The 27,920-nt window shown below is 44.2% G+C and overlaps 1 protein-coding gene across 5 annotated transcripts; it reads right to left on the reverse strand.

Moving 5' to 3' along the window:
* Positions 1-37: 37 nt before the first annotated feature.
* LOC103640797 (RING/FYVE/PHD zinc finger superfamily protein) lies at positions 38-16,801 on the reverse strand. 5 transcript variants are annotated; one of them, XM_020545841.1, is made up of 5 exons: positions 16,537-16,798; positions 1,643-3,077; positions 1,352-1,561; positions 1,137-1,261; positions 38-678 (listed from the first exon to the last, which is right to left on the reverse strand). In XM_020545841.1, the coding sequence occupies exons 2-5, from the start codon at positions 2,986-2,988 to the stop codon at positions 350-352; spliced, it is 2,010 nt and encodes a 669-aa protein (XP_020401430.1). In that variant the 5' UTR covers positions 2,989-3,077; positions 16,537-16,798; the 3' UTR covers positions 38-349. The 5 variants fall into 5 exon arrangements, with proteins under 5 accessions (XP_020401430.1, XP_020401427.1, XP_020401428.1 ...); XM_020545838.3 differs by having other exon boundaries at positions 1,643-3,131; XM_020545839.2 differs by lacking the exon at positions 16,537-16,798 and having other exon boundaries at positions 1,643-1,787; positions 1,857-3,369.
* Between the last annotated feature and the right edge of the window lie 11,119 nt (positions 16,802-27,920).

The raw sequence follows: 27,920 nt of genomic DNA on the forward strand, positions 1-27,920 counted from the left end.
AAGCAGCCATTTAAGTAGCATTTGGAAACAATCAAAATGGAAATCCCCTGGAAAAATATGGTTCCCAAATTAGCTCTAAGAGTCTAGGAAAAACAACCAGAATCCAGATGGCACGTAGACACAATTGCAACTGGGGAAATGACAAGCATTTAGAAAACAGGTGCTAAGGTATGCCGTTCCGGAGAAATTATCATATGACCAAACCTGTAGGTACCTTACAAAAAAAACTGAACAAGAGCTCAAGTCCACGACGTTATGTGTCAGACTCTATACAACTACAGCATAGTTTGACATGGTTTACTCTCTACTCTCTCTACAACTAATGCATAGTGGTCGTGGTGTTGCTTGGCTATGGCCCTCCACCAATTGCCTCCCCCCTCATAACCGTTACCAACGCACCTTTGCGTTCCATCTCCTGGATAAATCGCTTCACTTCTGGTTCAAGATTTGGAGCTTGTCGGACAACAATACCAAAGACACTGCTACTGCTTTGAGGGGGAGCTTCCATGCTTGGACGGTCCAGTCCATGGTTTGAAGGAAATGAAGCATTATCAGACTGTACCTTGTCTGGCTGGTTTGAAACGCAATTTCCCTTCTCAACCTCCTGCTCTACAATTGCATCACCTTTATCCTCCTTTGCTTTGAAGGCCGCCCATAGGTAGTGTTTGGTTTGGAATGCTGCAATTACATTAAACAGTACAATGTAATACCAGCATCAGTGGCGGAGGACAAAAGAAATATAAGGTATGACAATATAAGTAGTAGCTAGTAGAAAAACGGAAACAAAATCGAGGAAATGGTGCATGCAGGAATCGAACATTGTAGTAGCAGGTAGAAAAAAGGAAAAAAATGGCGCACACTACAGGAATCGTACCCAAGACGTGCTAATTGAAACACCAAAGCGCAACCACTACAATAGACATGGTTTTATTCTAACAGTAGAAGTTATAATAAGACTATCGAAAGTTTAGGTATGGCAGCTGCCATACTTGGCCACAGGGTCCTCCGCCACTGACCAGCATACAATAATCTAACAATTAGTTCCGCTTCAAACTGATCGGCGTAATAGAAAATTACTAGATATGTTATGTAGTCCAAAAGAGGCCATATTTTTACAAACAAAAGAAAGATCATACTCTGATATCTTTCAGGTAGTAGAACAGACGGGAATATCAGCATCTCAGCTTCACCAATAATAGCTCGCAAGATCAAATCTTTATCCATGACTTCATTAACTAGTTGATCTAGTTCTTCATCATGCCTAGGGAGGAATATAAAATGATTAGACATTTATACACAAGAAAATGATAGTACAAGTAATGGAAAGAAACACAAAGGCTAAGCAAGTCACCTCATTTCAGGAGGGAAGAAATATAGGCCAATATTGTCACCACTGGGTTCTGATGCTTTAAATATCTTAGGCCACACTGCCATTCTAGGAACCTTTGTCACTTGAACCACCTTCGGCAATGATGACAATTTCCACACTTTCTCACAAGATTTGGATGACAAATGTCCAGCCAGTGATATGTGTTCCTTTCCATCTATCTTAAAGGTTCCACTGTTTACAGAAAAGAAAAAAAATAGCATACAAAGACTAGCATTTCAGATCGTAAAAAAGAAAACTTCACATCTACTGTACCTCCATCTAGGTATGTCAATAGGCTTTGAGCAACAATAGCATTGTCGCTCAACGCAATGCTTTGAAATAGAATCCTGCGGTGTCAATTCAGTGGTAGCATCTTCAATATGCACCGGATGGTGGTCGCCGACATAATCTTCTTCATCTTCGTTGGCTTCTATGTACCTCCGCCTCTTCATCGGTCCATAAGTAAGATCATTTTGCTCTTCTTCATCTTCGTTGGCTTCTATGTACCTCCGCCTCTTCATCGGTCCATAAGTAAGATCATTTTGCACGTGTGCGCTAGCCTTTTCTTCTAACAAGAGTCGTTTTCTCCTAGATGTGACATCATTGGTTTTCCCATTGCCTCCAACTGATTGGATCCTATTAGGAAACTTCAAGTTTGTTTCTCTATACTCACATGGATCATCCCTTTGGTGTCTTGAATGATTCTTTTCAAACAAATGGGATGAATTATCTCTCAAATTACTCATGAGGCCTTGCGTGTGTTTGTTACCAACCAACAATGAACCTAAATTTGGAGCATCATTTGCCTTTGTGGTGTTCGCCTGCTTAAGACAACTCCAACACGTCGCACAACCTTCACAGGTATGGCCTTTCAATCCCTCTTCTTTGGTCACAACTTCATCTTGGATTCCTTTCACTTTGTCTGGCTCATCTTTGTTAGGATCCTTCCGATCTACCACTAGGATGTTTGATTTTCTTGAGGCTTCTCTACTTTTCAACAACTCTGAAGTTTTAGTGCATTCCTTCCCGATATTTATGTCCTCTCCCTTATATGAATCCGACTGACCCCTCCAACTTGAACCCGAGGCACCATCGTTTAGATTTGAGGTATCAACATTCTTTGCCTTGTGAATCAAATTTGGCATCGCCTTGAAGTGAGTTCGAGTTGCTCTAGATGTCTTTTTACGGTGAGATTGCTCTAGGTGTCTTGGTATGGCATTCGAATCATCCTTTGACTTCCAAGAGACAGACGCCTTAGGTGTTTTCGAAGGAAGTGCATTCCTAACGATAGAGGGCTTAGAGCACTTGAAACCCGATGAAGTATTCAAGCTATTCTCTAGCCACATTGTAGGAGGCTGGCTTGCACACTTTGAGGCTAGCACATATCTTGAGTTGCTATTCTTTGCTACTAAAGCACTCGTTGGCCAAATGTTGCTATCGTTGGGAGAAGTTATGTTGGCTCCTTCTGCCCCAACATAGATGTTGTTATTACGCTTGGATAGATTCATGCACCTCATAATTGCTTGATGTTCTCGCCATTGTTTAACAAGTTCCATCATAAGCTTTGATTTAAACCTACCATTAGATTTCCTCAAAGACAACCCATTTGCCACCTTCATTCTAGTTGGAAAGCGTCGTCTTGGGCCAAAATAGGATGAATTAGGTTTCCTTGGACTATTCTCAATTTAACGACTTAGATTTGCTCCAACTACAAGCAAGGAAACAAAATTCACTATTGAAAACAAATGTATCCAAGCAACAACTACAAAACGAACAAATCATGGTCACAAGAAGTGGCAAGTTATTCCAAAAATTACATGAAAGGTAATCATATAAATGGAAAACATTGTAGTCCCCAAGAAACAAAAACATAGAGATTGTATAACATTGGCTTATGGATGTGTCATGGGTATCGTAGGGAGCGAGAGGCAACAGCCAGGCTGGGATAAGGCTAGAGAATAAGATTGAGATGAGCTGGGATAAGGCTAGATAATAAGATTGAGATGAGAGAATTGTGGAGAGTTGGTTAGCATCAGATAAGTCCAAGAAAGTAGGAGTTAGTTGAGAGTTTGTAGGAGAAGTTTGTTAGCCATAGGGCTATTTATAAGCCGCATGGCAGCAGGGAATAAATCAAGCAAGATCATTATCAAACCAATCTCTCTCCCTTGCAATGACCCTCTCAAGCGCCTAGGGCTGCTACCCTAGAACCAAGCCTGCGGCAGAGGGGTATAACCTCGCCGGAGAAGATAGCTATCCCTATGGACCGAAGGTCCATGACACCTGGTATCAGAGGATGGTTATCCTCACCACCACCAGCCGCCCATCCCTCACCACCACCAGCCGCCGCGTCATCTGCCGCCGCAACGCCCTCCCACCCGCCCTCAACAACTCTAGATGCATTCACTCGGCTCGAAGAGAAGTGGGATCAATTCGTTGTGATGTTCCACCGCTACAAGGAGAAGACAGAAAAGGAACTCCAAGCAGCGGTGCGGCTTCAGGCGGCAGCGCGAGGGTTCCTGGCACGCCGCCAGGTACAGTCCCTTCGTGGGGAGAAGCACCTTGTTGTGGCCTCCAGGGCCACCCCATGGCCGTCATCACATGAGCAGGTCGTGGTGCGCCTGCAAGCCGCAGTGCGCGGCTTCCTTGTTAGGCGGGCGGTGCGGAAGCTGCACTTGTTGATCAGCTCATCGCTGCACCAACTCGCAGCCTGCGCGCCAAACCACCAGGTCTCGTCTATACTTTTTGAACCCCCTGCAGAAGTCGAGATCTGGGTATGCAGCCCCCCTGCACGGCCAAAGAGGGTCGTCTCCTTCATTCGGGCAACTGCCTTGGTGCTGGACAGACCCAACATAAGAACGAGCTGGTTCCTCCTTCACCTTTCATCCAACGTGAAGTCCGCAGTTCAGTTCTTTCCTTGGGATCCAGGAGGACAGGAGGACATAGCTGCAGTTCAAATTTATATTTTAGTTCCACAATTATTTTGTATTTTCATCTTAAATAATAAAGGTAAGCCGAGATGTAAAAGGCTTAACCTTAAGTCGTGTCAGGTAAGTCTATGGCAGCTCGAGGACGAGCTGGTCCTCAAGGGAGGGGGAGATGTCATGGGTATCGTAGGGAGCGAGAGGCAACAGCCAGGCTGGGATAAGGCTAGAGAATAAGATTGAGATGAGCTGGGATAAGGCTAGATAATAAGATTGAGATGAGAGAATTGTGGAGAGTTGGTTAGCATCAGATAAGTCCAAGAAAGTACGAGTTAGTTGAGAGTTTGTAGGAGAAGTTGGTTAGCCATAGGGCTATTTATAAGCCGCATGGCAGCAGGGAATAAATCAAGCAAAATCATTATCAAACCAATCTCTCTCTCTCTCTTGCAATGACCTTCTCAAGCGCCTAGGGCTGCTACCCTAGAACCAAGCCTGCGGCAGAGGGGTATAACCTCGCCGGAGAAGACAGCTATCCCCATGGACCGAAGTCATGGGTATCGTAGGGAGCGAGAGGCAACAGCCAGGCTGGGATAAGGCTAGAGAATAAGATTGAGATGAGCTGCGATAAGGCTAGATAATAAGATTGAGATGAGAGAATTGTGGAGAGTTGGTTAGCATCAGATAAGTCCAAGAAAGTAGGAGTTAGTTGAGAGTTTGTAGGAGAAGTTGGTTAGCCATAGGGCTATTTATAAGCCGCATGGCAGCAGGGAATAAATCAAGCAAAATCATTATCAAACCAATCTCTCTCTCTCTTGCAATGACCTTCTCAAGCGCCTAGGGCTGCTACCCTAGAACCAAGCCTGCGGCAGAGGGGTATAACCTCGCCGGAGAAGACAGCTATCCCCATGGACCGAAGGTCCATGACAGGATGCTACAAACAAAACATAAATGACAATAAGTGAACAGTATGTCAATGCAAGACCAAAAGTAATATGTTCCTAGGATCAAGTCTCATGCCAATGTCCACAAAAGGAATTATTCATAACATTCAACTCCATCAAAGTTCATGCAATTCCAAAACACAAAACCCCATACAGGTTCCTAACGTGCATAGAAGTTAAAAACCTAATGCTATCATCTATGTATAACGACAATGAAGCCTTTTAGTCCTAATCAAGTTGGGTAAGTTAGAGTTGAAACCCAACAGAAAATGCAAGTCAAAGTTCATGCACATAGATAATTGTTTCCATGCACTCCTGTTCAAGGTTAAATCTTTAGGTGTACTCCATCCTTTTAAGTCCCCTTTTACTGCCTCTTCCCATATCCTATTAATAAAATGGCTTCCACGGTTGACCTTCCGGGCATCAAACCAAATTGGTTCATACAGATCCTCGTTATTCCTCTCAGACGATGCTCGATAACTCCAATAGCCTCATAGCATGCCCCATCAACTTAATTCTTCGATAAATGGTACCACTTTAAATATCTCCCTTATTCTTGTTCATCTACTAATATACTTCTCCACTTGTTAGGTATTTTGTTCGACCAAAAGATATGGTTGAACAACTTGGTTAGCCATACTATAGTTATGTCCCTGAGGCATCTCCATGCCACCATCAGGGCTCATCGCCTTACCCTATTACCCTATTTCATCCTTTTCAGTACCACTCTAACATCATATTCTTGGATCCTATGCATAAAGCGTCTATTGATGTCATCAAAAGACTCATCCAACTGAAAGGTTGTGTCCCCTTTGTCCCCGTTGAACAATTAGTCAAAATACTCTCGCCATCTATATCTGATCTCTTCCTCCACCAAGAGGTGCAACGTTTCATCCTTAATGCACTAAACTTGGTTGAAGTTCCTCGTCTTCCTCTCACGAACAATAGTCATCCTATATTGTCCTTTGATGCACAAGTATGCTATGGTTAAAGCTAATATCTACTTAATTATTCCCCGACTTAGGCTATATAATCCATCTTAGGTACAGTAACCTAGACTCAAACTCACTATATAGTGAAATGTGTGCCCAATTTATTAGAATACTTACATAGAGTGACTTTTCCCGCCTTTTGTAATAGGACTGGGCTTTATCTTCTTTTAAGGCCGAGAACCTATATATACCGCTTAAGTCACTCAGCTTTTTTAACCCGGAACGAGATTGGAGGCGACCCTGGATGTAGAGATAGATGGTGTACTAGGGATTAGGTTAGGTACCTAGAAGAGGGAGAAGGTTTATTCGGTGTCCAAAGATACTAGTCGGGATGAATTAACCATACTTAAAAGTAAGCAAGGTGAAGAATGAATTTCTAAGGTCCATAGATACCGATATTGATTATAATCTACTTGGATACAAGACAAAACCTGCTAGGGATTGATTCACGGATGAGGGACCAAAGCGTGTTTCAACTGGTATTAACACGCCCGAGGTCAGTTCAGTAAAGTAGTAACTTTTTTCGTGGTCAGAGACTCACAAAACAAGTTATCAAAAAGATGCGAGAAATACAAACCAATCTTCTCCTACTGCTGTAGAACCACAGGAATAAGATGCTTCACGGCATGACCCTTCTGTGTGGAATCTTGACCATTATGGACTTGGTAGAATCTCTTCCATTCCTCAACATCATTGAGGTGAGGTGCTTGCATCTGGGAATACCCTCTGAACCAGTTCAATTAGATCAGGGGTGATTATGGGTCAGATTCTAGCCTCTATACCATGAACTGGCTTTCCCGCTAAAGTGCAATACTACCATATGGGTATTGTTTGTATCAGGAACTGGGCAGAGAGAAAAGTAATGGTTACCTACTTCCTTCGTACTCAAACATTAGTAAAGATCTACAAACGCCCTACCATTATTTGCTACCACGTACATCTCTATGTTGTCCACAGTCATGTCTTGGTACAAACGCTTATCATTCTTCGCCTCCATAGCCATTTGGACTTCCTCTTTTCCACTAACAAATATCTTTAGCTTCGCATACACTCCCTTTTGTTGCTCCACACACCTCCAAGACCACCTTCCAAATACAAGTTACCATCTTCTCTCGCATGTTTGTGTCATCTTCTTCCTTCCATGTGCCATCTTTGATGGCCCTTTGCTTGAAGACTTCTAAGGTCTCCACTTTTTTGCCATGACTTTGCTCAAATGCAATCATATTTATATGGTAGTAAACTTTATAAAAAAATTCTACAAAATTTCTGTTTTACTAACCCCAATAGTGCACTTTGTTTGCCTAAGCCACTTTAGCGAAATTTCACCGAACAACCTAAGGTTATGTTTGCATGATTTGTGATCTTTTACACCAACATGTTGCATGTGATTGTAAATTCTAATCTAGAAAAATATAATTGTAATCAGCTCTCATAAAATGTTGATTGGATAAATGCTGAATGAACCCACACCCCTAAAATTCTCAACTACAAAGAAGCAACAAAAAACATGGAGGGACTAGCATTCACATGACCATGAGGTCCATGGACTAGAGGCAGCGAAACAATTGTGTGAACTGTGAACTCCAGTTGCTCCTACCTTGAGGAGACCAGCTTCTCGTCACATGTTAAATTATACTAGTATAATACCCGTGCGTTGCAACGGTACATGGGCTATCCTTGCTAACTTCTTTGTACCGTGTAAGTTTATTTGAACAGCTTATTATCTATACTATATATAAATTAGTATAGGCATGTGTACATATCACTCAGTATTTTTACCCTTATAGTTTGGAGAAGTAATTTTAGGTTATGCATACAATGCTAACACTATGATTAAAGCTAAAGCAAGTGTACAAGAGAAACTACTCATGGGCATCTGTGTACCAGAATCCTGAAAAGGTCTTACAAATGGTAAATATTTGAATCGTAATTCATGTTAACTCTAAGCTAATGACTGTAAGTAATTACCAAAATACAAATGTGATTTTGTATAAAATCATCAAGCCCTACAAAGAACACAAACATAGTAGACACTCCAAACCTATCTTATATTATATATGTGTGCTAATCCCAAGTCACTGCACTAGTTGCAAACAATTTTATAAACAATCTAACAAATGCAATTAGCCACATAAACTGAAATGGAGAAAGGATAAGCAAATGCTACGTGATAGGCTACAAACAAGTATGCTGCTTTCGTGCAATCGAATCCACCCAGCTAAATAAGTTATACAACCCACGAAAAAATAAACATGATGAATTGAATCGTTTCAAGCCACACAAACTAAATTATTCATCGCCACACTATGGATCGCTAAGGCCATCTGCGCCGCTGCCGTGGGCGTCAAGCGTCGGAAGGCCGTCTCCGTCGTGGCACAGCCCCAGCAGCACCTCATCCGGCAGGGGTGTGAGGGAGGCTCGGATCGGGTCGCGGATGCCTCACCCGACGAGATGAGATCACGCGCGCCCGTCCCAGCCAGCCGACATCGTGGCTCTCCTCCCCTCCCTCTAAGAAACAAGTTATTAAATTTTATACTACTCCACGCGTACGTTGGATCTACACGCACTGCACTTGGATGATACACACTCGTATACACATGGATGATACACACTCGTATACTCCGGATCGATCAGTGGAGCATGGGCTCGTCGGCCACCTCGACGTTGTTGACGCTGTCGTCGGCGCTGGGACGTCTAGCATTGTACTTGTTCCACCTGGCTGCGGCGAGGTAGACGAGCAGGTTGGTGAGGCAGACGACGGCGAGCAGCCAGTGGTTGTCGAGCCTGCCCTTGTTGAGGTCGTCGTCGATCCATGGGCCGCGATCAGCGGTAACCCGGTGCACGGTGGCCACGAGCATGGAGCTAGCGAAGAAGCCGAGCGACAGGGTGTCGAGGAACACTCAACGTTGAACGCAGCCTTCACACCACTGGTAGGGGTTTTATAGTAGTGAAGGGTTAAGTTGCAAAGATAAGATCATTATCTATCTGTTAGCAGAGATGCGGGGACAAGTAGAGAAGAGATAAGATCATTATCTCTCTATTTGGGGAGACGCAAGGATAAGTACTGCCACATTTTCTTTTATTTTAAGATCTTTAACTAGCGTGAGCATGGCATCTACAACGAGCAAATTGGGTGCAGCTATTCTAACGAACGCAACAACAGGAAAACAGAGGCCTTGATATCTGCGAATGAATCGGATCGAATAACTAACTGGCGAGGTAGAGAGAGAGGGAGGAGGCGTGGGGACGAGACGACAGGTTGATCCAAGGAAAATTGAGGGAAAATTCTGCAAAAATATGACGCAGGATGACCGTCGAACGGTCGAAACTGGTGCTTTATAATAGTAGAGAAATAATAGAAAAGAGAAAGATAGATGTAATTGGACTGCGGGTTAGCACAAAAAGAAGTATAGGGACTTTTTTACAAAAGAGATGACCATGGAATTGCGACAAGTGGTGCATTATAGTAGTAGAGATAGAGATGTATCACCCCCTCATAAACCCTACTCATTCATGTTAGTATGTTACTCATGCTTTACGATGCCTCTGCTATACATTTCAGTAAATCAAACTCCATTATATCTTGAAAACCAAAGATGAGGCCAAGGATAAAGGTAACATTGTTCTTTAGGAACTCATTTTCCTTCTGCCATTTCATCACTTAGTGTAGCCCTTTAGCATGCATAAAACAATGATGCTCAAGTCATAGGATAAGCAACGCGAACACAACCCAAGGTTGCAAGGGCTTCCATCAAAACAAATAACTCAATCGACCTAGTGTGATAAGGTGAGGGAGACAGAAAGACTTGTAGCAAGTATAATTTTCAAAGCTAGTGATCTACAATGATTTTGGTCCCAATACCAAACTTCTAGTTTTCAAACATATCAATTTTACCTCTCCAGCTTACTACTTGAGTTTCCCATTTAATTTTATGTAGCAATCTATAACATCATAACTTACTTCAGGGAAAAGGAGCAAGTTCATGTTCCAGCAATGAACTATTGTCGTCGATTTTCGCCCTCCAGCTCGAACACTAGTGGCTATTGTTGATTGGACATTGTACTACTGACACCGAACAAATTTGGCCCTCTAATTGGTTTCAAAGTCATTTTTGCCAATGTGGACTACAAGTGGCATTAGGGTCCACCTTTATTATTTTTCTCTTCATAATCAGAGTTGACCAAGCAATTTCTTTCTCTGCCACTCCCCTCCACCTGGATCTATCGTGCATGACGAACCTAATAAGCACTAGAGGCAGCCATAGTAGAGCAATTGGTGTTGATATCTCAGTAATTAAGCTAATATCATATTCTTCCATCAATGATAACAATCATGAAAAAGCTAATATAATTTTGAATGTGTTATAATGCCAAATGTCAACCCCCTTGACATCACTAAATTGATGGAGCATTTTGTTTCTTGAGGAAAACCCACCCCAACATTCCCTACCTACCCCCTTCTCCCAGGAGTCAAGTAGGAGTATTGTACTTTTCTATTGTTTTTCCAACCCGAACAACTTGACTCTGGTTGTTCCACACTCAAGTATGAACACCGCCCATCGACCACCACCCTAGATCTAGACTTCTGTCACCCTCATTGACTGGCCCAATGCTTGTCCACATCACAAAGGACGTGCCCACCACGATGGGTGTTTGTCGCGATTCACCCGCTTGACCACCATCATAGTCAACATCGTTGATCGCGACATCCACGATCGTATCTGCCATCACTAAGCCATTTTCATCTAATTCCCCTAATTGGCTAGCTTCTTTCTCACTCGAGTTGAGTTCGTAAGTGTGAGAAACTTAACGGGGGTCTAGCATAGACGATGGTTTTCTACTAGGATCGCTTCCCACCTGAAGCTCCACGCCAAGTTCTCGTCCCATTGTTGGCTCCTTTCCTAAAAGAGCACCTCCCATGCTAATCTCGAATTCCCTCTGCCAACTAAGCGCCATCCCACCAGTTTTGCCTCTTTGCTAGTTGTCCACCCCTAGATCATCGCATCTCCCATCAAGCAACCTCCCCTTCAATTGTTTGGACATCTGACACAAGAAGATAAAGAGGGGGGAGCATGCTAACATACCTCAAGCCTTCCCTTCCTCACTACTCTCGCCATCAAGGCTAGACCACTACACCTCTTGAACCTCCTTCCAAGATGCAACATTTTATCATGTTTTACGTGCTTCGCTAGTGCAACTTCCTTGGCCTCCTACGCTACAGGTGGGCATAGATCCCAATACCCAAACTTGAATTACCTACAGCCAAAAAATGATCTTCTTGTAGGTAGTTGAGGTATTAAGGCTCATTGTCTGATTTATCCATTTTACCCAAAGTTGATTGGACCCTGTAACATCAGCCTCACCTAATGACCCTGTAACATTAGCCTAACCTAATGACCCAAGCCCCCATCAATAATGCCGCCTACCTAATTCACCAAATTTTTTAGTCAACGAAGTCGAGGTGTAGGGTCAAAGAATGTGATACACTACTTGCGTGACATTTTTGCAATGCATGTCAAAAATGGCCCTGCATACCAAGGTCTAGTCAATGCCTTTGAATATGTTTTATGTGACTATGATTCACCCGACACCCTACACTAGCTGCATTTTGACAGCTGCACAGTCTAGAGTTGGCTTTACTGTCACTGTTCACCTCCACCAAAAGAATCTCATCAAACAGCGACACACCATCACACCATGCTAACAAACGCCACCAAAGCCACATGAACACATGCTCTCCATCACCTTCATTGCACCATCATGCTAGCACAATCAAAGGGCCCCAATCTTCAACCTCTTTGGCGATACCCACAGCTATCCAACACTCTTCTTCCATGACAATATCAAAGAGAAGCCAATAGTCACTCCTCTTCTTCGACACTTTACGCCAGACACTGTGAGAAACAACTCAAAATCCCTTCTTCTCGACTTCTCCCAAATGTTTTCCATTAGCATGGGTCCAAAGCATTATTTTCAAGTCGTCCGATTAATCGCGACCAAGTCGGTTTAGACCAATCGCGATTAATCGCCCAAGTCGATCAGCTAGAACGACTAGCAAGTCGTCCGACTTGAAAACAATGGTCCAAAGGGATGATGCTCAAGAGGAGGGTTGGTGATGCGATGGAAATTGAGCCCAATGTCATGTCTACCATTTATTGCTACTGACAAGCACAGGAGGGTGTTGTTTTTTTCTTTTCAAGGTGATTCAAGTATCAAGATTACCCAAAACCCAAACTTGAGCTGTGATTTGTTTGGTAATTCATGGGGAAAAGTTCAAAATCCTAGTTTTTAGAACTCGAATTACTCAATCCAAAATTTTCTAGTCTACGTGATGTCATGAGTGCTTGTTCATCTTTACGGTTCTTAACTAACCAACTCTTTCACCTATTCTAGTCCTAGATCTCGATCCTAATCTCCCCATACTTCTGTCCTCGTAGTTCGCTTACAGTTTACCCTTGTTGCCAAGGAGCTAGTTACCAGACTCATTCTGCTCAAAGCCACTAGCACTAATGCGTACGAGATCACAACTTACTTATGACATTATCTAGGAACATTTTGGTGAATAGTCTTGCACCCTTGCCCCTGACATTAGCCTTGCTATGGATTTCCATGCTAAATTGTGCCCTTACAACCCATACTCTTCACACTCGTGTGCACCTCCCGCGATGACATTGGTATTTGGTAGAGAAGCCAGGGAGGGAAATGAATGTGTACAAAGAAAAGGACTGACATGTTGACACTACTTTAATAATGGACATAAACATACTACTTGTGGTGATTTGAGCATGAACCCAACAATTATGGATTTTAGCGGTGTGAAATGGCAAATTCCATATAAGTTGGATGACCTACAATAAAATCTTCCATTAAACATGTTAATTCATTGAGATGATATAGTTTTCAATATTAGTTTACAGAGGCCAAATGACCTCACACCAAACTTCGTTTGGGCGTCTTGACAAGGCTATAGGCCAAATACACGATCCACTCAGCTACCAATTTTTAAAGGTAATATTTGAATGACTAATAACACAAAATCATACCACTTGTTACCATCTACCAATTCATAGAAACCATCCTCTAAAAAAGATCAAACACCAATAACTGAAATGCATCAAGAACTATACTCTGGCCTCTGTTTCGTGCTACCTACAGGAAGCCCAACTACATGGCTGCAACGCAGCAACCTACAGGAAGCCGAGTTTCGTGCTACCAGAGTAGCGGGCAAAGAAGCCATAGAGCCATCCTCTGGGCTGGGCCTATACAGTTAGGGCTGGTTTGGTGACCATGGATGGATCCATGGGGAGAAATACCCTTGCTATTCAAAATTGAAAAGCAAGGGGATTCCTCTTCCATGGAACCCCTCGTGATCCCTAGTCATCAAATCAGCCTTTACAGAAATAAATGTCCTTATAAAATAATCCCAGATCCCTTCCCCGCCACCGTACATCAATCTGCACTTATGGGCAGAGGAACCACAGTTATACGACTACCCACGTTAGAACACGTGGCTTGAGCTCCTCTTGTTGACTTGCTAATCAAGAGTACAAGTAATAATCACTCGGTTGCAGTAAAAACCACCAACACTGGGAACAACCAACGCCGAATCGGCAAATCCCACTAATTCTTCTATCTATTAAACGCGGGCGCAAAGCGGGCACCTCCTTCAGCCACGCCACCTCCAAAAACTTCGGCCGTCAGATCTTCTTTGGACGGCGTCGTCAAAACGTCGGTCCAATACGTACTCACGCGCGTAGCTTCCAGACTTCTGACTCACGCGACCTTTGGGAATGAAAAGGGTTACTACCAGATGGTTTCACAGACGACGAAACGTTTTCCATGGAAAAAAAGGCGATCGCCCGACGACGGCGGTGAAGAGTGCTCGCAAACGTCTTCGTCGCCAATCGCTTGTCGTTGCCTCACACATACGTCCACGTCAGCTAGCCGCCCGATGCTGCTCCTAAGGCCCACGAAAGCATCTCAGGTAGCAGCCATTGCAAGCGCGGGGTTTCAGAGCCATCGAGAAAGCTCCCGTGGATAGCACAAGACTGCTCTATCTCGTATGTCCTCTTCCGTTGCAGCATCAGAGCTCGCATCCATGGTGTCTTCAGGTAGCGGCGTTTTTGTCCCCACTTCGGCTAGCGGCCTCGCCGCCCACGCAACGCATCTATCCTCACTTCGCCATAGGAAACGCCGACGCAGCTGAGGCAGCTCAGTAGGATCCTCTGGGGCACCTAATCAGAGTCCAGGAGCAACTGATGTGCCACTGAGAAGCCTGCATCAACAACTATATGGCGACGACCTGCAACTATCGACGCGAACAACGGAGCACTGGGTCTGCGCGGCGGCGGCGACCGCACGAGGAGGCCGACACAAGCCCGGACAACACGGCGAAATCTGGAGCGTGGCAGATCAGCCGCTTGATCTCCAGCGTGGCCCTCACCGTTGTTACCTCGTCGCTCGAGGAGACTGCTTCGACGTATGTGAGTATGTCCCCGTCGTCTGCGCCCAATCTATTTCGTCATCCCCTGTCAAACAAGAGACACAGGCACTCCATCGCCCCTTCCCTAATACACAGGCACACAGCCCCCACCTAATCTTTGCGGCTATTGGTCATCGGGAGAAACGGGGATCCTGCATGGTGTACGGGAGCAAATTTTGGATGGATTTCTGCTCGAAGTTTTTGCTTAACTTATGAAGAAGCAAGGGACCAATGGAAGTGGATAGTCACTATAATGATGGAAGTGGAAGTGAAGAACGACATATTACACACGGCTGATTCGTAGGTGGGACTAATTTAGCTCAAATTAAATGTGATTGTCTAATAAATAATGAAAGATTACGCTAAAAAACAACTCATATATTCGCCCTTGTATTCGGATACACTGAAACCAATTTAAGCTAAAAATTAGCTAACTAATAATAAGGTTTTTTATTTAAACATATCCTATAGGTTATATTCTATTTGATTGAGTTTTAAAGGTAGGCACGCCTCAACAAAGCACTCTCGAATTTTTTCTTTGCTGACAAAAGCTACGCATGCACTTGGTTTCTCCTCCTCTGTCCTCTGTTGTTTCTGTTTGGAGCCGTGGTATCTGACCACGGAGTGTGGTAGCCAAACCATGGCTTAATGGCTAGGATACGAGAAATCGACAGTGCAATCCTTTTCTCGATTTTTTTTATTAGTTGGTATAATCACATGCATCACAAGACATTTGCGTGTCCATGTATATTTACATATAATAAATATTTGTATATGCAATGTATCAGTACATATAGTGAACATGGATCATATATATATATATATACACACAAAGTGGTAGCCTATATTATTAAATATCTGCATGCATATGTACATATATGTATACATGTACAGGGTAGGCACTATTTTCCACCCTAGATGATGATCACCGCGCTAAAATAGCTTAATAGGCACATATAGACTGAAAAAATGAGCACTACATATCGGAAAAAAGGACAGTGGACTTCACGAAGATTAAATGTTATCGTGAAAAGCATCACATTTTTTGATTATTTTAATCAGCATTTTTTTGCCTCTAACACCAGTGTTTTGTTGCCTTTAGAAATTTGTACATATGACTGATCCGCGTTCAGTGCGTGGCTGCAGAAACTCACTGTAAACTTTATTTCAGAGTATCATTGTTTTGTGTTCATTAAGACCAGCATTTTGTTGCTTCAATACATGTATATATATCTGCTCAGCTCTCTTCAAGCAGCGTCATTGTAATATAACATCTATGCTGATTATGCTGCTATATTTGTAGATTGAATTGTTCTATTACTAGATTATTGTTGCTTTCATATATCTAAAGCAACACTTTTTTAAACGGTGTAAACAAATAAACCAATGACCCGCGCAGGGCACGGGCAAATTACTAGTACAGATACAACCCACACCAATTGGCTGGCAAACAACTATGGCATTACAAAGAACAAAACGAATCTGAGAAAAATACACAGCCAAGGTCCAACCCCCTCAATCACGGAGAGAACAGATCTCCCGTTGAGACAACCCCTCAAACAGCAGGCAATCACTCCACATTATTTGTTAGCAAAGGAAACTTCAGTCAAGCAACAAACCTAGCGCACCATACCTCAATCCAAACAACAAAGAAACAATCTTGCCACGCCAAACATTAATCCAATCAACAAACATGGAACAAGCGCAAGCAAGCGCGTAGGCACATCCCAGAAGAATAATCCTGGCAACGAAACATGGAACAAGCGCATAGGCACGTCCCAGCAGAATAAATCGGTGAAATAATGAGTCGAGGAGGGAGGTCACGCGGTACCTTATGCCATCCGATCCCCTCCGACGCCGGTACGGAGAACCCGAAGCAGAGGCACCGCCGGTCGACCGCCCCTCCCAGCAGTTCCCCACGGCGCCCGACGGAGCTGGCTTGGGTCCTGGCCACCGGAAACCCCAAACCTAGCAGCGGCGGGCGACGACGACGATGGGAGACGAGACGATAGAAAACCCTGAGAAAGCGGAACAAAACCTCAATCGCCGCACTACGGAGATAGTACGTGCCGCTTCGAGGATCTATATCGTCATACCTTCTGGGCCTCATGAGGCGGCCCTGTGTTTTTATTATGGAATACGTAATTTACATGCAAAGCAGATTCGTGAAAGATCGATTCAAAATCGGTTAATCTGAAATATGATGGCCATTGACGAAACGGACTTTTCAAGTCAAACATATTGATCCTCTTCAAGGTAAGATAAATTTACCAAAGTGAATGAGACTCTTGTTGAGTACGAAACATCTCTGGTTACGAGGATAAAAAAATAATCTTGACATTGATATTTGGGGTAATACATTAATTTATCAAAAAACTATACATAGTTTGATGGGACTCGGTCTTCTTCTAATTTTCGATTTCCTGTTTTTTATTAAAATTAAAGGAAAATATACTAGAACAAACTAATATTTAGTCTAATTAGGGAAAGTAATTTCTGTTGATGTTTTAAAAGTTCTCATGTTTCTATTTTCTTTCTCCATCTCCACTATCTCTACTACTTATTAAGTTAGCAATAGTAGCCTGTCTTTTTGTGTTCTGCCGCGTAGTCTCTGACAGGTAGGGCCCGCTTGCTCCTGCGTGCATGCTCCAAAAAATAGAATTACTGCACATGTCACGCGCACAGGACGATACAAGCACCATGTGATAACAATTGTGATGTTACATGCACAGGAGCACATATAAGCAGGTTACAACACCAATTGGTGAGCAATATGGTACTAAATTTATTAATACAGCCATATACGCCGTGTGAGGCCCATCTGCCGATTTGTGTTTGCGAGGCCCATCTATCGATTTGTGTTCTGCGAGGTCCATCTCCGTGAAACCCTGCCCACGCCCGCGGCCTCCAGCCCTGCGCGGCTGCGCCCCCGCCCGCATGCTCACCTTGCGCCGCCGCCCCCGCATGCTCGCCTTGTGATAGTCGCCTAGAGGGGGGGTGAATAGGGCGAAACTGAAATTTACAAATATAAACACAACTACAAGCCGTGGTTAGCGTTAGTAATAATAAATGAGTCCGCAAGAGAGGGCGCAAAACAAATCGCAACCAAATGGAGAGTGTGACACGCGGATTTGTTTTACCGAGGTTCGGTTTTTGCAAACCTACTCCCCGTTGAGGAGGCCACAAAGGCCGGGTCTCTTTCAACCCTTCCCTCTCTCAAACGATCCACGGATCGAGTGAGCTTTCTCTTCTCAATCACTCGGAACACAAAGTTCCCACAAGGACCACCACAAGTTTGGTGTCTCTTGCCTCAATTACAAGTGAGTTTGATTGCAAAGAAGGAATCAAGAAAGCACGATTAAAAAGCCAAGCAACAAGAGCGACAAATGACACACGGATCACTTTCTCTCTCAAGCCACTAATCACTAATGATCTCTTTTCTCAATTGTGAAACTTGGAGAGATGGAGGCTTTGAATGTGTCTTGGAATGGATTGCTAGCTCTTGTATTGAATGTTGAAGGTTGGAATGCTTGGATGGATTGAATGGAGGTGGTTGGGGTTGTATTTATAGCCACCAACCACTTCCTAGCCGTTGGGCCTTTCTGCTGAGCGCGGACGGTCCGCTCTCCTGGTGCGGACGGTCCGCCCCTGTAGATCAACGGCTGAAGATGCAACGGTCAGCAGTAACGGCTATATCAACGGCTATATTGCATTTAATGCGACGTCAGATGTCAGACAGAGCCAGTCGCGGACGGTCCGCCCGCCTGGCCCGGACGGTCCGCGAGGCCGCTAAAATTCATTTCTCCGAACCCGTTACCTTCGGGTTTTTTCGGTTTCTTACCGATCGGACGGTCCGCGCCTGAGGCCGGACGGTCCGCGCAAGAGCTCGGACGGTCTTCGCTTTTCCTCCGGACAGTCTGTAGTGGAAACTTGTGTTTTTGCATTGGTTCTGTCCGAGGGTCATCCATGTGTCGCGGACGGTCCGCGGCAGGGGCCCGGACGGTCCGCGCTTGGCCTGTTTTTCCAAAAAGCTTCTCCTGTCCGGAATAATCTACGGTATTCCGGACAGTCGAATTAGTATCGCTATAGATGAACCTTTGACACCTGTAGAACATTCAATCTAGAGCAAACTAGTTAGTCCAAAGATTTGTGTTGGGCAATTCAACCACCAAAATTATATAGGAACTAGGTGTAAGCCTAATTCCCTTTCAATCTCCCCCTTTTTGGTGATTGATGCCAACACAAACCAAAGCAAATATAGAAGTGCATAATTGAACTAGTTTGCATAATGTAAGTGTAAAGGTTGCTTGGAATGAGCCAAAATAACTACTTACGATATATGCATGGAATGTTTCTTTCTTATAACATTTTGGACCACATTTGCACCACATGTTTTGTTTTTGCAAACTCTTTTGTAAATACTTTTCAAAGTTCTTTTGCAAATAGTCAAAGGCAAATGAATAAGATTTTGAGAAGCATTTTCAAGATTTGAAATTTTCTCCCCCTGTTTCAAATGCTTTTCCTTTAACTAAACAAGACTCCCCCTAAATGAAATTCTCCTCTTAGTGTTCAAGAGGGTTTTGATATATCATTTTGAAACACTACTTTCTCCCCCTTTTGAACACAATAGGATACCAAATGAAAAATATTCAACACTAAGTTTTTGAAATTTGTGGTGGTGCGGTCCTTTTGCTTTGGGCTCACTTCTCCCCCTTGTTGGCATGAATCGCCAAAAACGGAATCATTAGAGCCCTTTTTGGAGTGCAATCTTCCCCTTTGGTCATAAATAAGTGAGTTAAGATTATACCAAAGACGAAGTCCTTTTGCGTTTGAGCTTTTACTCTCTCCCCCAAGGATGAAGTCCTTTTCCTTGATGCTCATTTCTCCCCAAAAGACGAGGGAGTTGCTCGAAGTGATGGCGAAGTATGAGTTACGGAGTGGAAGCCTTTGTCTTCGCCTAAGACTCCAATTCCCTTTCAATATACCTATGACTTGGTTTGAAATAAACTTGAAAACACATTAGTCATAGCATATAAAAGAGATATGATCAAAGGTATTCAAATGAGCTATGTGTGCAAGCTTAGCAAAAGAAATTTCTAGAATCAAGAATATTGAGCTCATGCCTAAGTCTGGTAAAAGATTGTTCATCAAGTGGCTTGGTAAAGATATCGGCTAATTGATCTTTAGTATTAATGTAAGAAATCTCGATATCCCCCTTTTGTTGGTGATCCCTAAGAAAATGATACCGAATGGCTATGTGCTTAGTGCGGCTATGCTCGACGGGATTGTCGGCCATTTTGATTGCACTCTCATTATCACATAGCAAAGGGACTTTGGTTAATTTGTAACCGTAGTCCCGCAGGGTTTGCCTCATCCAAAGCAATTGCGCGCAACAATGTCCTGCGGCAATGTACTCGGCTTCGGCGGTGGAAAGAGCGACCGAATTTTGCTTCTTTGAAGCCCAAGACACCAAGGATCTTCCCAAGAACTGGCAAGTCCCCGATGTGCTCTTCCTATTGATTTTGCACCCCGCCCAATCGGCATCCGAATAACCAATTAAATCAAATGTGGATCCCCTAGGGTACCAAAGCCCAAACTTAGGAGTATAAGCCAAATATCTCAAGATTCGTTTTACGGCCGTAAGGTGGGATTCCTTAGGGTCGGATTGAAATCTTGCACACATGCAAACGGAAAGCATAATGTCCGGTCGAGATGCACATAAATAAAGCAATGAACCAATCATCGACCGGTATACCTTTTGATCTACGGACTTACCTCCCGTGTCGAGGTCGAGATGCCCATTAGTTCCCATGGGTGTCTTGATGGGTTTGGCATCCTTCATCCCAAACTTAGCAAGAATGTCTTGAGTGTACTTCGTTTGGCTAATGAAGGTGCCCTCTCGGAGTTGCTTGACTTGGAATCCTAGAAAATACTTCAACTCCCCCATCATCGACATCTCGAATTTCTGTGTCATGATCCTACTAAACTCTTCACATGTAGACTCGTTAGTAGACCCAAATATAATATCATCAACATAAATTTGACATACAAACAAGTCTTTTTCAAGAGTTTTGGTAAAGAGTGTAGGATCGGCCTTTCCGACTTTGAATCCATTTGCAATAAGAAAATCTCTAAGGCATTCATACCATGCTCTTGGGGCTTGCTTGAGCCCATAAAGCGCCTTAGAGAGTTTATAGACATGGTTAGGATACTTACTGTCTTCAAAGCCGGGAGGTTGCTCAACATAGACCTCTTCCTTGATTGGTCCATTGAGGAAGGCACTTTTCACGTCCATTTGATAAAGCTTAAAGCCATGGTAAGTAGCATAGGCCAATAATATGCGGATTGACTCAAGCCTAGCTACGGGTGCATAGGTTTCACCGAAATCCAAACCTTCGACTTGTGAATACCCTTTGGCCACGAGTCGAGCTTTGTTCCTTGTCACCACACCATGCTCATCTTGCTTGTTGCGGAAGACCCATTTGGTTCCTACAACATTTTGGTTAGGACGTGGAACTAAATGCCAGACCTCATTCCTCGTGAAATTGTTGAGCTCCTCTTGCATCGCCACCACCCAATCCGAATCTTGGAGAGCTTCCTCTACCTTGTGTGGCTCAATAGAGGAAACAAAAGAGTAATGTTCACAAAAATGAGCAACCCGAGATCGAGTAGTTACCCCCTTATGAATGTCGCCGAGAATGGTGTCGACGGGGTGATCTCGTTGGATTGCTTGGTGGACTCTTGGGTGTGGCGGTCTTGGTTCTTCCTCATCCTCCTTTTCTTGATCATTTGTATCTCCCCCTTGATCATTGCTATCATCTTGAGGTGGCTCGTCTTCTTGATTTTGCTCTTCATCATTTTGAGCCTCATCCTCATTTTGAGTTGGTGGAGATGCTTGCATGGAGGAGGATGGTTGATCTTGTGTACTTGGAGGCTCTTCGGATTCCTTAGGACACACATCCCCAATGGACATGTTCCTAAGCGCTATGCATGGAGCCTGTTCTTCACCTATCTCATCAAGATCAACTTGCTCTACTTGAGAGCCGTTAGTTTCATCAAACACAACGTCACAAGAGACTTCAACTAGTCCAGTGGACTTGTTAAAGACCCTATATGCCCTTGTGTTTGAGTCATAACCAAGTAAAAAGCCTTCTACAGTTTTAGGAGCAAATTTAGATTTTCTACCTCTTTTAATAAGAATGAAGCATTTGCTACCAAAAACTCTAAAATATGAAATGTTGGGCTTTTTACCGGTTAGGAGTTCATATGATGTCTTCTTGAGGATTCGGTGAAGATATAACCGGTTGATGGCGTAGCAGGCGGTGTTGACTGCTTCGGCCCAAAACCGGTCCGGTGTCTTGTACTCATCAAGCATGGTTCTTGCCATGTCCAATAGAGTTCGATTCTTCCTCTCCACTACACCATTTTGTTGTGGCGTGTAGGGAGAGGAGAACTCATGCTTGATGCCCTCCTCCTCAAGGAAGCCTTCAATTTGAGAGTTCTTGAACTCCGTCTCGTTGTCGCTTCTTATTTTCTTGATCCTTAAGCTGAACTCATTTTGAGCTCGTCTCAAGAATCCCTTTAAGGTCTCTTGGGTTTGAGATTTTTCCTGTAAAAAGAATACCCAAGTGAAGCGAGAATAATCATCCACTATTACTAGACAATACTTACTCCCGCCGATGCTTATGTAAGCAATCGGGCCGAATAGATCCATGTGGAGTAGCTCAAGCGGCCTGTCGGTCGTCATGATGTTCTTGTGTGGATGATGGACTCCAACTTGCTTCCCTGCCTGACATGCACTACAAATCCTGTCTTTCTCAAAATGAACATTTGTTAATCCTAAAATGTGTTCTCCCTTTAGAAGCTTATGAAGATTCTTCATCCCAACATGGGCTAGTCGGCGGTGCCAGAGCCAACCCATGTTAGTCTTAGCAATTAAACATGTGTTGAGCTCAGCTCTATCAAAATCTACTAAGTATAGCTGACCCTCTAACACACCCTTAAATGCTATTGAATCATCACTTCTTCTAAAGACAGTGACACCTATATCAGTAAAAAGACAGTTGTAGCCCATTTGACATAATTGGGATACAGAAAGCAAATTGTAATCTAAAGAATCTACAAGAAAAACATTGGAAATAGAATGGTCAGGAGATATAGCAATTTTACCCAAACCTTTGACCAAACCTTGATTTCCATCCCCGAATGTGATTGCTCTTTGGGGATCTTGGTTTTTCTCATATGAGGAGAACATCCTTTTCTCCCCTGTCATGTGGTTTGTGCACCCGCTGTCGAGTATCCAACTTGAGCCCCCGGATGCATAAACCTACAAAACAAGTTTAGTTCTTGACTTTAGGTACCCAAACGGTTTTGGGTCCTTTGGCATTAGAAACAAGAACTTTGGGTACCCAAACACACGTCTTGGAGCCCGTGTGTTTGCCCCCAACAATTTTGGCAACTACCTTGCCAGATTTGCTAGTCAACACATAAGATGCATCAAAAGTTTTAAATGAGATGGCATGATCATTTGATGCATTAATAGTTTTCTTTCTAGGCAACTTGGTATGGGTTGGTTGCCTAGATCTAGATGTCTCACCCTTATACATAAAAGCATAATTAGGGCCAGAGTGAGACTTCCTAGAATGAATTTTCTTAATCTTATTCTCAGGATACCCGGCAGGGTACAAAATGTAACCCTCGTTATCCTGAGGCATGGGAGCCTTGCCCTTAACAAAGTTAGACAAGTTCTTAGGAGGGGCATTAATTTTGACATTGTCTCCCCTTTGAAAGCCAATGCCGTCCTTAATGCCCGGGCGTCTCCCATTATAGAGCATGCTTCTAGCAAATTTAAATTTTTCATTTTCTAAGTCATGCTCTCTAATTTTAGCATTGAGTTGTGCTATGTGATCATTTTGTTTTTTAATTAAGACAAGGTGATCATGGATAGCATCAACATTAATATCTCTACATCTAGTGCAAATGGACACATGCTCAATAGTAGATGTAGAGGGTTTGCAAGACTTTAATTCAATAACCTTAGCATGCAGCAAATCATTCTTAGTTCTAAGGTCAGAAATAGTAGTATTGCAAACATCAAAATTCTTAGCCTTAGCAATTAATTTCTCATTCTCATTTCTAAGGCTAGCGATGGAAGCATTCAATTCATCAATCCTAGCAAGCAAATCAACATCATCATTTCTAGGATCAATGCAAACATGAGAATCAACCTTAGCCAACAAATTAGCATTTTCATTTCTAAGGTTGTCTAAAATCTCATGGCAAGTGCTTAGCTCACTAGATAATTTTTCACATTTTTCTCTTTCTAGAGCATAAGCATTTTTAATCTTAACATGTTTCTTGTTTTCCTTGATTAGGAAGTCCTCTTGGGAGTCCAAGAGATCATCCTTTTCATGGATAGCACTAATTAGCTCATTTAATTTTTCTTTTTGTTCCATGTTAAGGTTGGCAAAAAGAATACGCAAGTTATCTTCCTCATTTTTATCATCATCCTCATCACTAGATGTTTCATATTTAGTGGAGGACCTTGATTTTACCTTCCTTTTGCCGTCCTTGGCCATGAGACACTTGTGGCCGACGTTGGGGAAGAGAAGGCCTTTGGTGATGGCGATGTTGGCGGCGTCCTCGTCGTCGGAGGAGTCGCTTGAGCTTTCGTCGGAGTCCCACTCCCGACAAACATGGGCATCGCCGCCCTTCTTCTTGTAGTACTTTTTCTTCTCCTTCCTCTTGCCCTTCTTGTCGTTGTCCCTGTCACTATCACTTGATAATGGACATTTAGCAATAAAGTGACCGGGCTTACCACACTTGTAGCAAACCTTCTTGGAACGGGATTTGTAGTCCTTCCCCTTCCGTTGCTTGAGGATTTGCCAGAAGCTTTTGATGATTAAGGCCATCTCCTCGTTGTCGAGCTTGGAGGCGTCAATTGGTTGTCTACTTGGTGTAGACTCCTCCTTCTTCTCCTCCGTTGCCTTGAAGGCCACGGGTTGCGCCTCGGATGTGGAAGGCTCATCAAGCTCGTTGATCTTCTTGGAGCCCTTAATCATGCATTCAAAACTAACAAAATTCCCGATGACTTCCTCGGGGGTCATTTGTGTATATCTAGGATTGCCACGAATTAATTGTACTTGAGTAGGGTTAAGGAAAATAAGGGCTCTCAGAATAACCTTAACCACTTCGTGGTCATCCCATTTTGTGCTCCCGAGGTTGCGCACTTGGTTCACCAAGGTCTTGAGCCGGTTGTACATGTCTTGTGGCTCCTCCCCTTGGCGAAGACGGAAGCGACCGAGCTCCCCCTCGATCGTTTCCCGCTTGGTGATCTTGGTGAGTTCATCACCCTCATGCGCCGTCTTGAGTAGGTCCCAAATCTCCTTGGCGTTCTTCAACCCTTGTACTTTGTTGTATTCCTCCTTGCTTAAAGAGGCAAGGAGAATGGTTGTGGCTTGAGAGTTGAAGTGCTCGATTTGGGCCACTTCGTCCGTGTCGTAGTCCTCATCCCCTACGGATGGTACCTGTACACCATACTCAACAACATCCCATAATCTTTTGTGGAGAGAGGTTAGATGAAATTGCATCAAATTACTCCACATAGCATAATCTTCACCATTAAAAGTTGGTGGTTTGCCTAATGGGACGGAAAGTAAAGGTGTATGTTTAGGAACGCGAGGGTAGCGTAGGGGGATCTTACTATACTTCTTACGCTCTTGGCGTTTAGAAGTGACGGACGCCGCGTCGGAGCCGGAGGTGGAGGTCGATGAAGTGTCGGTCTCGTAGAAGACCACCTTCCTCATCCTTTTGTGCTTGTCCCCACTCCGATGCGGCTTGTGAGAAGATTTTTCCTTCTTCTCCTTATGGTGAGAAGAGGAAGATCTTTTCTCCTTCCGCTTGGAGGATTTCTTCTTCTTCTCTCTTCTCTTGGTGCGGGACTCTTCCGATGAAGATGAAGTGCTCCCTTGGCTTGTAGTGGGCTTGTCGTCGCCGGTCTCCATCTCCTTCTTGGCGTGATCTCCCGACATTACTTCGAGCGGTTAGGCTCTAATGAAGCACCGGGCTCTGATACCAATTGATAGTCGCCTAGAGGGGGGGGTGAATAGGGCGAAACTGAAATTTACAAATATAAACACAACTACAAGTCGTGGTTAGCGTTAGTAATAATAAATGAGTCCGCAAGAGAGGGCGCAAAACAAATCGCAACCAAATGGAGAGTGTGACACGCGGATTTGTTTTACCGAGGTTCGGTTTTTGCAAACCTACTCCCCGTTGAGGAGGCCACAAAGGCCGGGTCTCTTTCAACCCTTCCCTCTCTCAAACGATCCACGGATCGAGTGAGCTTTCTCTTCTCAATCACTCGGAACACAAAGTTCCCACAAGGACCACCACAAGTTTGGTGTCTCTTGCCTCAATTACAAGTGAGTTTGATTGCAAAGAAGGAATCAAGAAAGCACGATTAAAAAGCCAAGCAACAAGAGCGACAAATGACACACGGATCACTTTCTCTCTCAAGCCACTAATCACTAATGATCTCTTTTCTCAATTGTGAAACTTGGAGAGATGGAGGCTTTGAATGTGTCTTGGAATGGATTGCTAGCTCTTGTATTGAATGTTGAAGGTTGGAATGCTTGGATGGATTGAATGGAGGTGGTTGGGGTTGTATTTATAGCCACCAACCACTTCCTAGCCGTTGGGCCTTTCTGCTGAGCGCGGACGGTCCGCTCTCCTGGTGCGGACGGTCCGCCCCTGTAGATCAACGGCTGAAGATGCAACGGTCAGCAGTAACGGCTATATCAACGGCTATATTGCATTTAATGCGACGTCAGATGTCAGACAGAGCCAGTCGCGGACGGTCCGCCCGCCTGGCCCGGACGGTCCGCGAGGCCGCTAAAATTCATTTCTCCGAACCCGTTACCTTCGGGTTTTTCGGTTTCTTACCGACCGGACGGTCCGCGCCTGAGGCCGGACGGTCCGCGCAAGAGCTCGGACGGTCTTCGCTTTTCCTCCGGACAGTCTGTAGTGGAAACTTGTGTTTTTGCATTGGTTCTGTCCGAGGGTCATCCATGTGTCGCGGACGGTCCGCGGCAGGGGCCCGGACGGTCCGCGCTTGGCCTGTTTTTCCAAAAAGCTTCTCCTGTCCGGAATAATCTACGGTATTCCGGACAGTCGAATTAGTATCGCTATAGATGAACCTTTGACACCTGTAGAACATTCAATCTAGAGCAAACTAGTTAGTCCAAAGATTTGTGTTGGGCAATTCAACCACCAAAATTATATAGGAACTAGGTGTAAGCCTAATTCCCTTTCACCTTGCGCCGCCGCCCTCTTGTTCGCCTTCGTTGCGGACGCGGCCTCCAGTGTCCAGCGCAACCGCCGCTCCACCACCGCCGCTTCACCACCGCCGCTCTACCACCGCCGTTCCATCTTCTATCCCGCCGGCAACCTCCAGCCCTGCGCCATCCCCATTTGTGCGGCCTCTACCGTCCCCACCCCCGCACAGTTCGTGCAACCGTCTCCCCCTCTACAGTCCCCACGTCGTCCACTACTGCATGCTTCCTCCCCACGACCTCCACTTCCTCAGACACCTTATAGAGCTCGATGAAGATAAACCGGGAGCATGTGTGGACTCTATCTCGTCCGAGCACGCGTTTTCACCAGAGTCGGGTTCCTGTACCACGCCGCCGCGCCGGGCCTCTACAGTGTCCGAGCGCGCCTGCAGTGGACCGAGGGGGCGCTCAGCAGAGGCGAGGAGGGGCTTGCTCGGCCGACAACCGGGACTGCGCAGGCTACAAGGGGAGTAGTGAAGATCGACGACGAGTTGCTCCACGACCGGTCTCTCCCGCTTGAGGAGTAAGGTAGTTTTTTTATTTAGAATCAAGACTGGTAGAGCGATTCTCTAGGCTGTGTATGGTAATTCCATCATTCCTGCATTTGGTGGTACGATATACAAACCACACGATGAAAGAACCACTCTGTGCCTTGCATTGCAGGTCATATAGTTCTCTAGGCTGTTGCTTGCTTATTTTTCCATGCTTATTACTTTGTTTAGCATCCTCGTACTATATTTCCTTAGTCCTGTGCCCCTGTTTCTGAGTGGTGATATATAATGTTTGACCCTTTCATAAATTGTGTTTCATGCTTTAGTTTAGGTTACTAGATGTAGGAAAGGGGATATCTTGATTTTTAAGTCATTTTTACTAATTCGACTCA

This window comes from Zea mays, chromosome 10, assembly GCF_902167145.1.
Source record: "Zea mays cultivar B73 chromosome 10, Zm-B73-REFERENCE-NAM-5.0, whole genome shotgun sequence".
Classification (NCBI taxonomy): Eukaryota; Viridiplantae; Streptophyta; class Magnoliopsida; order Poales; family Poaceae; genus Zea; species Zea mays.

Bases quoted from the DNA above. Each gene is read 5' to 3' on its own strand.
- LOC103640797 (XM_020545841.1), bottom strand. From the start codon at position 2,988: ATGAAGGTGGCAAATGGGTTGTCTTTGAGGAAATCTAATGGTAGGTTT. The intron at 1,262-1,351 runs GTGACTTGCTTA...ATTCCTCCCTAG, and splicing joins TTCTTCCCTCCTGAAATGAG to GCATGATGAAGAACTAGATC. The intron at 679-1,136 runs GTATGATCTTTC...ATGTAATTGCAG, and splicing joins ACTACCTGAAAGATATCAGA to CATTCCAAACCAAACACTAC.